Source organism: Lutra lutra, chromosome 18, assembly GCF_902655055.1.
Source record: "Lutra lutra chromosome 18, mLutLut1.2, whole genome shotgun sequence".
NCBI classification, from domain to species: Eukaryota; Metazoa; Chordata; class Mammalia; order Carnivora; family Mustelidae; genus Lutra; species Lutra lutra.
The window spans coordinates 8,760,598-8,773,254 of NC_062295.1; the positions used below are offsets into that span (position 1 = coordinate 8,760,598).

The 12,657-nt window shown below is 50.6% G+C and overlaps 1 protein-coding gene across 9 annotated transcripts in view; it reads left to right on the forward strand.

Moving 5' to 3' along the window:
- The window catches only part of CLEC16A (C-type lectin domain containing 16A), a 204,945-nt gene that overhangs the window by 34,925 nt on the left and 157,363 nt on the right, over positions 1-12,657 (forward strand). For 8 of the 9 annotated variants that reach the window (XR_007124298.1, XR_007124297.1, XM_047712900.1 and 5 more), the window contains exon 9: positions 731-844. Coding sequence is in view for 7 of the 9 variants with exons in the window: in XM_047712900.1 (XP_047568856.1) it covers positions 731-844 (114 nt within the window). In the remaining 2 variants the exon portion in view is untranslated. The remainder of the gene's footprint in view (positions 1-730; positions 845-12,657) is intronic. The other variant, XM_047712897.1, reaches the window with a different exon arrangement.

The following is a 12,657-nucleotide window of genomic DNA, read 5'->3' on the forward strand; positions in this document are numbered from 1 at the left end:
TTTAAAACAAAGTAGCAGGTGTGTCTGAGCCAGCTTCGAGTACCCCGATTCCCAAAGCAGTTCTGCTGAAGGTTAGGCAATAGGGTGGGGTAGTAGGGCCATCCCAGACAGCCCCGCCCCTGCTGATTTTGCCTGCTGGCACAACTAGGCCCGACTCTGGCTCGTGCGGCTTTCCTTCCCCGCAGCGTCCACACCTACCAACGCTGCCATGGCATCTCGGGGGTCGGAGCTCATTCCAGTGATGGGATCTCTGGGCAGCCGACCCTTTGCCAAGTCCTTGATTGGAACAAGCCTCGCCGGCTCTTTCTTCCCGTATAACTGAAATGTTGGGCCGGTGCCTTCCAGTCTTAGCGTAATCAAATTTGACACTAAAATGCCTGTGGAGAGGAAGGAGTGTGCTAGTTTGGCTGCTGCTTTCCCACGTTGCTCCGCTTCAGCCGGATTTGGCTTCCCCCCGCCGTGAGGGACAGTCTTGCTTTAATCCACTTCCTTCCGCTGGGGAGCAGCCAGCCAAATAGGCAACAGTCCGAACGAAGGAGGGGCCGACCCTGGAAGGAGAGAGGCCTGGCTGCTTTTGCCTAAATGGGACCCATTCTTTGGATTTTGCTTCATGGGGAATGCTGCTTAACACAGGGATGAAGTAGCCCAACCTAGTTGTTTCTGATCCAGGAAGGAAGAGGTAGATAGGGCGCAGGCTTTAATGCAAATCCTATGTCTCCTTTCTCACCAGGTCTTCCTAATTATACATCACGCACCCTTGGTGAACTCGTTAGCTGACGTCATTCTGAATGGTGATCTGTCTGAGATGTACGCTAAGACCGAACAGGATGTTCAGAGAAGTTGTGTAAGTCGTTAGCGTCGGGACTGTTCCTAGACCTTGATAAGAAGCTGCTACCTGTTTTGCTCACCCGTGTGTTTCTCTAAAACCAGAAACCAACCTTCTGCCTCTGTGGCGGTGATGATGTGTAAGCTAGTCGGGGATTCAAGGAACCTAATCAGTCTTTAAATGTGTACCCAGGAAAACTTGGGTTGTGGAACTGATTATCACATGTTATTGAACAGGAAATCGTACCGCTCTGGGCCCACAGTTACGTATCTGTGAGACGCTGTTACTGGGACAGAATGAGAGGGTACCTTGTCTAAGACACAAATACCTACAGAGACTGGACAGAGAACACCTATGCGTGATACGAGAGAGCAGTAGGGGAGGGTGGGGACTGGGGCAGATTGGAGAGCATATACATCCTTGGTCAGCGGCTGCTGTTCCAGCTCTACTTGCAGTTCAGTAGGAATATGGATGCAGCAGTGCCTGCTTTCCTCATGATTCCAAAGAAGCTGGAAATCTGCATTTGGATGCAGACACTCCCACTTTTTAAACGATCACTCCCAGCTGTGGCCTAAACAGAGCACGTCTGTGGTTTGTGTGTATTGGTGCATTTTGTGCTCTGCTAAAGGAAGACTCCTGAGATCGGTATCACGATTTCTTCCAGGGTTTTCCTAGCGTGGCCCGTGTGTACTTGCCTGTCTTCCCTCCTACCATCTTGCTCCTATGTCCTGAGCTCCAGGGTTCCTCGGTACTGGTCCATCTTGCTTTTTCCCCAGCACGCCCCTTGTCCCTGTGCCTTTTCCATACCTGCACCCTGGAATGCCCTTGCGTTGCTCCTCGTTCCCTCTCCTTGAAGCAGCTTTAGGCACCTCTGGCAGGCACCTTGTCTCCCCATATCTGTTGCAGCTGGGATTTGGCCTGTGTATCTGAGACGAACACAGTATTTCACAAAAAGGCAGTTTCGTGAGCACTCTGTGTCTTCAACTGGTTTCTCGGCCAGTAGGCACAAAGGTAACAGGGCTAGGTTTGCCCTTGGGCAGTTGACTCTGTTGCTATACCTGAGCTAGGAGGCCAGTGGATTGTGGTCCCATAGCCTGAAACGCCGGGAACTCCCAGAGTGCAGTGACGAGAGTCCCTGCCGTGCTGGTTTTTCTGGTGTGCGGCGGCTCGGCCGGGCCATTTTGCTGTTTAAGGGAGTCACAGAGCCTCTGAAAACGTTCCCAGAAACTTTCTGTCCTTGTTGGTGGTGGCACTAGTTCAGCTGAATTGAATGGGGCCCTTTCATGGCCCCTGTCTGGCCTATCCCTCCTTTGATTCATTCAACGAGTGTTTATTAAGCCCTTTCTTTGGATCAGGCACCGTGTTAGCACTGCGGACATCCTAAATAGTCTGTCTTGTTGGAGCTTTAGAGTCCAGTGGTTGAGACCGATGTTGATCAGATAGACCAAGAAATGCACTCTCTCCAGTCTTACAAGTGCTCTAAAGGGAAGGAGTCGCTTTTGGCAAGAGGATGCGGAACCTAGGGGTGACAGGGGTGATGAGTATTGAACCGGGAAGGACTCCCCTCAGGGCTCGTGCCAGGACACCATAGCGAAAACGTGGAACTGACTTGGTGTTCATGGAGCCGGAGATGTTTCTCTGCAACTTTCTTAAATTCCGGCTTGCTGACTGAATGCTCGTGGTGCTGCGCTGACTCCGCAGAGTCCCCGGGGCCTCCCGGGCAGAGGTGCTGAGGGCTTGCCCGCGGCTCCCTTCAAACACAGTGTTTCACCCCATTTAGAAAGCAGGGAGGGCTGGTCCTTACCCCGGAGGGCCGTCGGTGAGGACGGGAGGGAACTATATCAGAAGTGTACCTGATGGGTCCAGCCTAGCCCTCAGAGCTGTTTGGTTTGGTGTTCGGAGTATTTAAAAGAAAATTTTATGAACGACCAACTCTAACATTTAGGAAGTTGCATGTAACAATGCAGATTTCGGGATTGCGTTGAACAGTCAGCAGGCCTGGTCCCCATTACACACGTGTTTTGGCAGTAGGCTTCTCCACTGCAGCCCCCACCGTCGGATGAGGCATGTGTTTGCCATCAGACGTGCCCACTCCCCACGCCGCCTCTGCAGACCCGTTCGGCATTAACATTGGTAGCAAGCTGGGATGTGCTGAATCCCTTTGGACTTTCTGTGGTCGCCACTCAGGCTTTGTCCCAGAATGTCTTCCTGTAAGACATTTGGTGCCAAAGTCCGACTTGGTGTTCAGAGAGATGGCGCAGAGATCTTTGGGGTGCTGGGGTTTGCAGGGTTTTTCATTGCGACTGAGGGGCATGCAGTTGTGAGAAATAATCATACCCTTGCCCTGGTCATCCCCCAGGGGTCACATCTTGCAAAACTCTGGTACCCTGTCACAGCGGGATACTGGTCTCCATGCTTGGGGTTTGCAATTTGAGCAAAAGCAGATTACACAAAGTTCCTGGTGACTGCTCAGCTTAGGATACCCACTTTGGTCGAACCCTCTAATGAGAGGGAGCATTTAGGAGATGTGTTCTTTCTCTCGCCCGCCTCCTTTGGGGATGAGGCTCCTGCCTCCATTGTGATAGGCACACAACGCCTCGCCGCAGTGGACGCCTGAACCAAAAATGAGATTGTTTTGAGCGTGAAAGGAATTGCCAGCCCAAGTGAAAGTGTTAGCTTTCTGCTTCCGGCTATTGCCTTTCCCTGGGCGCAGAATCGAGCTTTGGTGTGTTCCGATGACTGCACTTGAAACTTGGGCAGAGTGGAGGTGAACCCCACTTATGACTTGTTTGACAGTAGTCCTGGTAAGATTCACCTTCTTTCCCTCTGAGCAAGAACGGTCCTCCTATTGTTTCCTGCCTAACTCGGATGTGGTTTGATCATGCTTGTTTTAAGCTTCTTGATCTTTTTTAACCTACTTTCTCCTTCCCGTAATTTGTAGATAAGTTACTGGTATTGCTTCATTTTTACCAGCAGACCTTTCACAAAACCAAACCAAAATTGAAGAGAGAGAAGTAGAGGGAAGAGCAGAGTTATTTGAAAAGTCTATAATTTAGGGTGAAATTTAAAACACATGAGCATGTTTAGGTAAATGTCAAATTGAAATTCATCTGTGCATTAAAATCATATGGTTCCTGCTAAGGGCCAGTTCTTGCTATAATTCTAATGCAGAGCAGATCCTGTTTCTTGTCGAGGGAAATAGAGTAGGAACACTAATCCTGAAACTGCTAACGTCTCGTTATTTTTGCAACATGAAAATATAGATGAGATGATGGGATATGCATCGTTGCCTACAGGTGCCTTTTGTTTTTTTTGGTTGTTTTTTTTTTTTTTTTTTTTTTTTTGGTTTTTTGAGGGCCTATTTTCATCTTCTGCTTCTGTGGAATAGTTTCCTTCATTTTGTATTCATTCGGTCCGTGTCTGCATAATAAAGACACAACCCCCAGCCTTGTTGGGCTTCCCGTGCCCCGCCAGCGGATGAGGCCATGTCCTGGAGATGCTGGCATCACCTGAGCCATCATGGGCTTGCCGGAGTTGCTCATGGGCACTCGCTACAAGAGCAAGCCACTCGATGAGTGAACCGGGCGTGGGGTCACACGGGCTCTTGTGATGTTCTTAATGACTCTCAAAACAGAAATAGCTTCAGAGCCTGACCCTCACATGCCACCTTCTCTTTGCTCCGCGGCGGGCTTGGAGGGGGAAGTGTTAGAGCGGGTTGCTTTGGGTACTGTTCTGCTTCCCATCTTAAGGGACAGTCTAGTGGAGTGGACTCTGGAGTCAGGCCGCCCGGGCCCCCCAAATTCTGGCTTCTGCTCTCACTAGGTGCGTCCCGGGGCAAGTTAGTCCACCTCCCCAGGCCTTCATTTCCTCCCTTCTCCAATTAGAATAATGGACATGGGCCTGCAGAGAGGATTAAATGCAGGGTAAAGTGCTTCTCCTGAAGGTTAGTGCCCATCAAGCCCTGAATATTAGATGTTGACGTTACAATGATCTTAGTTTCTGAAGGTACGGAGCAATCCTGTGTCTCCTACTCGGGACCTCTCTTCTTGAGATGATGAGGGTAGAGGCACACTTAGAGCACCCCTCAGGGGGGCGCCTTGTGACCAGACACGGAGGCACCAAGGGCCAGGTGTGGGCAACAGCAATGACAAAGATAACACTAATAGTGCACTGTTGCCGTTTGGTGGCAGGGAGCTGAGCTCTTTGCACTCGTGGACCTGCAACTTAGCCAGCCCCAGATTTGCTCTCTGGAAAGTACAAAGGCTTAACCAGCTTAGGTGTGTTCCTGTGGTTGGCTGGCTATGAATTCAGGATGGGGACTGAGAATCCTGGGGGCAGAAGAGACTCATTTGTCCCAAAGCGAGGATGTCAACCACCCCTCTGTAGGAACCAGTTCAGCCTGTTGGAATGGTTTCCCTATGATTCCCTGGGGATCCCAAGAGTGCATGATGGCACCCCTAAAACATTAGCCTCTGTGTCCTCTCTGCATGACACCTGTCTTTCCTGGGAGCTGGGTCTGTTGCCAGCCAAATACTCCTCTGGTGCTGGCCTGTGGAGCCAGCAGCCAAGAACCTAGCAGCCCGACTCTTCTGCTTCCGTGTGTACAGAAGCAGAGCACTTGTCATTGTCTTGGGTCCCCTGGTCACTGCTGCAGGACTGTCTCTGCAAACCAGGCTTGAACCAGACAGCAGCTGAGCCTCCTGCGTATTGAATGCAGCACGCAGAGTAGCCTTCTCTGCAGCCCGAATTAGAGCTCCCCTGAGTCTTTCAGTGACCCTGACCTTACTCGTGATATCTGGCTAATCAATTCTGCTTCTGAAGCACGCACATTCCTCTTCCTGAAAGTGGTAAGAGGCTTCTGGGAGAGGGTTGATGGGGCACACTGATGGAAAAAATAGACCACCATAAATCAAGGGCCTTCATTGGCACAGATACAAACATTCCCACAAAAGAATTTGAACTCATTGTGTCTTCTCCCTTTCTTACGGGGCCATTGTGGTCTGTCCTGTAATCCCTGAATGGAATGCTCGGTCGTAGTCACCACCATGGCCTGCGGAAGGTTGGAGTGTGGCGGTGCTGACTCATGCCTAAGAGGATGTGACAGAATCAGAGAACCCAGAGCGTGGCTCCTTCCACTTAGCGAGTGGGGCGCTGTGGATGAGAGACCTCTTAGAACGGTCACCTCTTCCTTTCTCCTGGGCAGGTAGGGCTGGACAATTGACAGAAGTCCCATAACTTGGATGCTCATGGTGGGAGAGCCTTTAGCAGGGCTGAGGGTGACTTCACCTGAGGGCCAGGGAGGCCATTCCTGGTCCAGTGAGCCCGAGAAGGGCCAGGGGTTCTTGGAATGGCCATATGTTGGAGGAGACAACAGGAAAAAGCAGAGTGGGCGAATTGGGGTGCAGTGGGGGTGGAGAAGATTTTATGGCTATGACCCTTGGTGGCTTTTCTGGAATTGCTGGGCAGCATGACACAGAGCAGGCTGGGGTGGCCCCACTGCTGGAGACTGCTTGCTCCTTCATGTGAGATATTCTCATCTTCCCCTCTTTCCCCCGGTGTTGAATGGGGACCATCTAGTCTGCGTTGAGCCGTTGGTGAATTCTTCCAGGTTTCTGTGAAAAGTTGGAAAATTGGGGGTGGGGACAGAAAAATGAGGCACCCACTGCTTCTGGCACCTCTGCCCTGGGACTTGGTTGGTTTTTAATCAGCCGCCTGGCCCCTGTGGGCGTTTGTGTTTTTTAACGAGATTCTGAGTTTTTTGAAGCTTTGTCAGAATTACTTATTCATCTACTTAACAAATAATTATTAGACAGGTGCCACATACTTTTACAGACACCATAGTACAGTAGGGAACTAATAAGGCCCCAGACCTGCTGGAGCTTCCAGGAGCTTCTGTCTTAGTGGGAAGAGAGAGAGCAACAACAAAACTGTTAGTAAACATTGTTGCATGTTAAAATGCGAGAAGTGCTTTAGAAAAGCAACAGTAGTGAATTAGAGAAGGGAGACAGGGCAGCACTAAAAGGCTTGAGAGGGGTGCAGTTCTCCACAAAGTGGCCAGGGTAGGGCTCATTGGGAAGATGGCAGTTGAGCATAGATGTGAAGAAGATGAGGAAGTGAGTCATGTAGATTTCTGCAGGAAGAGCGCTTTGGCTGGAAAGAGCAGTCAGTGCAAAGGCCCTGAGGCAGGAATGTGCCTGGTGTGTCAGGAACAACAAGGAGCCGTGTGGCAAGGCATAGTAGTAGGGTGAGGTCAGGGAGTATCAAGCCTTTGAGGCATATGGTGCCTTGGGAGCCATTGGGAGACTCCGGAGTTTAGATCAGGAAAAATGGGACCATCGTAACCTTTGTGGCCCCAGGTTTTAGCATGGCTCCTGCAGTAAACATCACTTGTCTTGAAATAGTGAATCTCTATGAGGGAATTGAGTACCTTGTCTATAATGAGCCAAGGAGATCCAGTCTTGGTCCGTGCTAGGGTCTTGCCACCGGGAAACTTGGTTTTGCTCAGGGTGCTTTGTCTGACAGGAGGCTGGGGGGCCACACACGGGTGACAAAAGGGCCACTTTGTTCACTTCCCTCTCCGATGCCCCAGCGGTTTAATGACTGGGCAGGAGGGGAGTGGTGTGAATCAACTCATTGTCCAGCTGAAGACCCCAAATGAGGCAGGTGGGCATAACTCGAATCCTGGGAGACAGTCGGTGGGGTTTCCCCAGGGAGTTCAGAGTTCCTGGCTGTCCTGTGATTGAGTACTCCCTGACCACTTGCTGTGATGCTTGTAACCTTACCCCAGGGGACCCTGCTGGAAACCTCCAGCTTCATGAACAAAAGGAAGGGAAAAGAAGGCTTCGGGGCTTTATTGGCTCACACGGTATTGCCCTGGTCCCACTACTGCGATGGGTCATTCCGCAGTAAGAGCAGTGCCCCTCTGTTAAGCCCTTCCTGCGTGCCAGTCTGGCTGGCTTGCTCACCCCACTTCCCCCTCCCACATGTGTTTCCGGAGCACCCACACATTCCAGACAGGCACTGGGCTGGCCTTGGGATACAGGACGAACGAGACAGACGAGGTCCCTGTCTTGACATTCTGGTAGGGGGAAGCATAGTAAATAAGCATGTCGACACAGATTGAAGATTTGAATCTGGGAAAAAAAAAAAACCAGCTTTGAGAGAAGGTGAGGGAAGGCTTCCCGGAGGAGGTCGCCTTATTGGGTTGGGAGACTGAAAGATACAGAGCTGAGCTGGGGGTGGTGAGGGCCGAGGGCAGGTTGTGATGGGCAAGGTGTGGAAAATGGTCAGTCAGCATCTTGGTGGGATCAGAACAGGAACCCCTGTGCGGGTCAGTGGGAGAGGAGGGGGCGTTTCTCATCTTGTTCATCGCCTTTGACGTCTCCTTTTAGGCTCCTGAGAACCCAGAGAGTGGCGTGGTATTATCGTCCCATTCCGCGCATGCACAAGCCGACACCCCCAGAGCTTAGGTGATCATCCTGTCCTCCCCTGGCACCAGGGGATTGCAGGCATCCAGCCCCAGACGCGCAGTGCTGCCTCTGATTCATGCCCTCCATCACCGTCTGCAGCGACAGTCACTCACAGTTCAGCATGACATGTGGGCTTCTGAGCCACATGTTTAGGGTAACTGGGAACTCCCACTATCCCACAGCTCCTTCTTCCTAGAGAATAAGTTCCAGTAAAACACTCTTCCTAAAGAAATACCCCATAGGTGTTTGGTGTGTTGTCACTGACTGAGCGAGTGTGTTTTATTTTGCATGAGCTGTGAACACGCCTCTTCCCTCATAAGCATCTTGCAGTTAATTTCTCCCCCAGCACTCATTAGCTGTTGGTCGAACGCCAGGCACAGCACTGAAGGGGCAGACCAGGCAGCACTAGGCGTGGAGGGGGAGAAGGCCGGGCGGGGGGGAGATGAGGCTGGTGTCTCCCGGGCCTGGCCACACCCAGAGTTGCTTCCTGGGCCGTCCCAGCCCCATCTTGCTCCTACCTGCTGCATCTCACCTGGGCACGGTGCCCGGCGCGGGTGCAGTACAAGTCCTCGGAGCCCCAAGAGCATTCTGGTGCCAGGTCAGTGGGCATCTCTCTGGTTTTGGCCTCTGCAGCTGTAACAGTCCCTGATAATTGGCCAATTCATGGAGAAGAATGCCGCGCTCCTCTTGTTCATGGAACTGGCCTCTTACGTCTTCACGTTTTTCCTGATGGGTTTTATTTTCTCCCTTACATTCGGCAGTGCTGTCCAGTTGCCTCACGGACATGGTTGTGCATTCTGGACATGCGCTGACCTCAGTTCCGCAGCCCCACGTTACTAGGGGTCTGGCCTGTGGTGTGCGCACCCGGGACCAGCCTAGCGCTTATGCCCTCTGATGTTTGCTTGCTGGTCCCCACCTTGTGGAGCCAGAAGAGGTTCACTCTGCAGTGGCTATGTGCCGAGCTTCCCTTCACGGCCGTTTGCAAAGCCGAGTGCTGTTGGTTATGGTTGGTGCAGGCCTGGGTCACCGTCACCCCCCTGTGACATTCGGAGCCCTGTGTGTATGAGGCAGACTGGGGAATAATCACACATGGTGGGCGGCTGTCATGATGGTCAGGTCAGGAGGCTGCCTCGTGAGTGCTATGTCAACCCTCCCTGAGCTTTCAGGGCGCGTGTCCCCCTGCTGCTCTGATTAGCGTGACTGGGGCCTGGCCGGGTCCTTACATTTGCCCTGTGGGAGGCCAGCTCACCCTTGGCAGACTTGCCAGGTGCTTGTTGAAGGGGATGGGTGCCGGAGCGGTGCTGCAGAATCGCCAGGCCCCTGGGCACTGAAGACAGACTCCCTAGATCCAAATCCTGAGCTCTGTCTTCGGCTCTGTCTTTACCGAGCGGGTGACCTTGGGCCAGTCCTTTGCCCTCTGCAGCACCCTCTCCTCCCTAGTCAGCTGTTGGAGGATAACGCGAGTCCGTGTATGTAACGTGCTCACAGCGGCAGCAGTGGGTACACTTCCGTTGCCCACGGAACCTTAGTGATAGTTGTTAGTACCTGGAAACAGGTAACAAGGAGTTGTGCTACATTCTGGCACTGGCCTGTGGGGATAGTGCTGCTATGAGGCCCATTTGGTGCCTGTGGGAACCGAGGCCCTGGGAGGAGGTGGGGAGCAGTGGGACACTGGGCCTGGGCTTTGGCTGCTCCAGCGTCCCCACCGGTCCCAGCCTACCTTGGTGCTTTTCCTAGCCATTCCCACTGAACCACTGAATAGGTAGAAAGAAAGCCTCTCTGCAGGTTGGATCTACCAGGTACAGAGGCAGAGGTACCCCAAGAGCTCTTCCCAGGCCATGGGCACCATGAAGTCCATCAAGAGCCGGGGGCTGGAGGGGCTGCCCAGCGGGCCCAGCTCCACCGCCTGACTTCTGGTGTGCCTGCTGCTCCCTGGGGAAGCTGGCCAAGCATGTCACCAGGCGTCCCAGCTCCAGTGGCCCTGGCCTTTACAGAAATAAAGGGTGAATGAATGGCCAGAGCTCTGAGCTGGCCTTGCTACTATTCTCCTCTTCTCCCAATCTTCTTCTGGTGAACTCCGGCTACCATTCAAAACTTGGACCAGTCATTTATTTCTCCATGAAGCCCTCCTGCACTTCCCCCTTGCCTCTGCCTCCCCTGGCTGGCATAGTTCCCCACTCCTTCCTCCGTGCCCCCAGTGTCCACGTGGACACACGGCAGAGCACTGCCCACTCCTGGCTGGGCTTTGGGCTCTGCACAGGCAGCCCCAGGACAGCCGCGCTCCTGGTGTTTGGTCTGGCTCAGTAAGTGAGGTCAGTCCCCTGCTGATGGCTGTGACTCCAGCTTCCAGACTTGTCTGAATTGTTCCTAGTTTGTATTTAGGGCATTAGGACAATGAGATTTCCTTGAAAAGTCTGGAGGTGAATGTTGTTTTTTTTTAAAATTTTCTATTTTTTATTAACATATAGTGTATTGTTTGCCCCAGGGGTAGAAAGACTTACATACTTCACAGCACTCACCATAGCACATACCCTCCCCAATGTCCATACCACCCTCTCCCTACCCTCTCCCTACCCCCTCCCCCTGGCAACCCTCAGTTTGTTTTGCGAGATTAAGACTCTCTTACAGTTTGTTTCCCTCCTCATCCCATCTTGTTTCATTTTTTCCTTCCCTACCCCCCAAACCCCTCATGTTGCATCTCAACTTCCTCATATCAGGAAGATCATATGATAATTCTCTTTCTCTGATTGACTTAGTTTGCTCAGCATAATACCCTCTAGTTCCATCCACATTGTTGCAAATGGCAAGATTTCATTTCTTTTGATGGCTGCATAGTGTTCCACTGTGTATAGATACCACATCTTCTTTATCCATTCACCTGTTGATGGACATCTAGGTTCTCTCCGTAGTTCGGCTATTGTGGGCATTGCTGCTATAAACATTCGGGTGCACGTGCCCCTTTGGATCACTACATTTGTATCTTTAGGGTAAATACCCAGTAATGTGATTGCTGGGTCCCAGGGTAGCTCTATTTTCAAATTTTTGAGGAGCCTCCATACTATTTTCCAGAGTGGCTACATCAGATTGGATTCCCACCAACAGTGTAGGAGGGTTCTGCTTACTCCACATCCTCACCAGTATCTGTCGTTTCCTGACTTGTTAATTTTAGCCATTCTGACTGACGTGAGGTGGTATCTCATTGTGGTTTTTATCTGTATTTCCCTGATGCCGAGTGATGCGGAGCACTTTTTCACATGTCTGTTGGCCATCTGGATGTCTTTTTTGCAGAAATGTCTGTTCATGTCCTCTGCCCATTTCTTGATTGGATTATTTGTTCTTTGGGTGTTGAGTTTGATAAGTTATTTATAGATTCTGGTTACTAGCTCTTTATCTGATATGTCATTTGCGAATATCTTCTCCCATTCTGTCAGTTATTTTTTGGTTTTGTTGACTGTTTCCTTTGCTGTGCAAAAGTTTTGATCTTGATGAAGTCCCGATGGTTCATTTTTGCCCTTGCTTCCCTTGCCTTTGGCAATGTTTCTAGGAAGAAGTTGCTGTGGCTGAGGTCGAAGAGGTTGCTGCCCATGTTCTTCTCAAGGATTTTGATGGATTCCTCTCTCACATTGAGGTCCTTCAACCATTTTGAGTCTATTTTCGTGTGTGGTATAAGTAAATGGTCCAGTTTCATTCTTCTGCACGTGGCTATCCAGTTCTCCTGACACCATTTGTTGAAGAGACTGTCTTTTTCCCATTGGACATTCTTTCCTGCTTTGTCAAAGTTTAGTTGACCATAGAGTTGAGGGTCTATTTCTGGGCTCTCTATTCTGTTCCATTGATCTATGTGTCTGTTTTTGTGCCAGTACCATACTGTCTTGATGATCACAGCTTTGTAACAGAGCTTGAAGTCTGGAATTGTGATGCCACCATCTTTTTCTGGCTTTCTTTTTCATCATTCCTCTGGCTATTTGGGGTCTTTTCTGGTTCCATATAAATTTTAGGATAATTTGTTCCATTTCTTTGAAAAGAAAATGATGATATTTTGATAGGGATCACATTAAACATGTAGATTGCTTTAGGTAGCATAGACATTTTCACAATATTTGTTCTTCCAATCCGTGAGCATGGGACATTCTTCCATTTCTTTGTGTCTTCCTCAATTTCTTTCATGAGTACTTTATAGTTTTCTGAGTACAGATTCTTTGCCTCCTTGGTTAGATTTATTCCTAGGTATCTTATGGTTTTGGGTGCAGTTGTAAATGGGATTGACTCCTTAATTTCTCTTTCTTCTTTCATGTTGTTGGTGTATATAAATGCAACTGGTTTCTGTGCATTGATTTTATATCCTGACACTTTACTGAATTC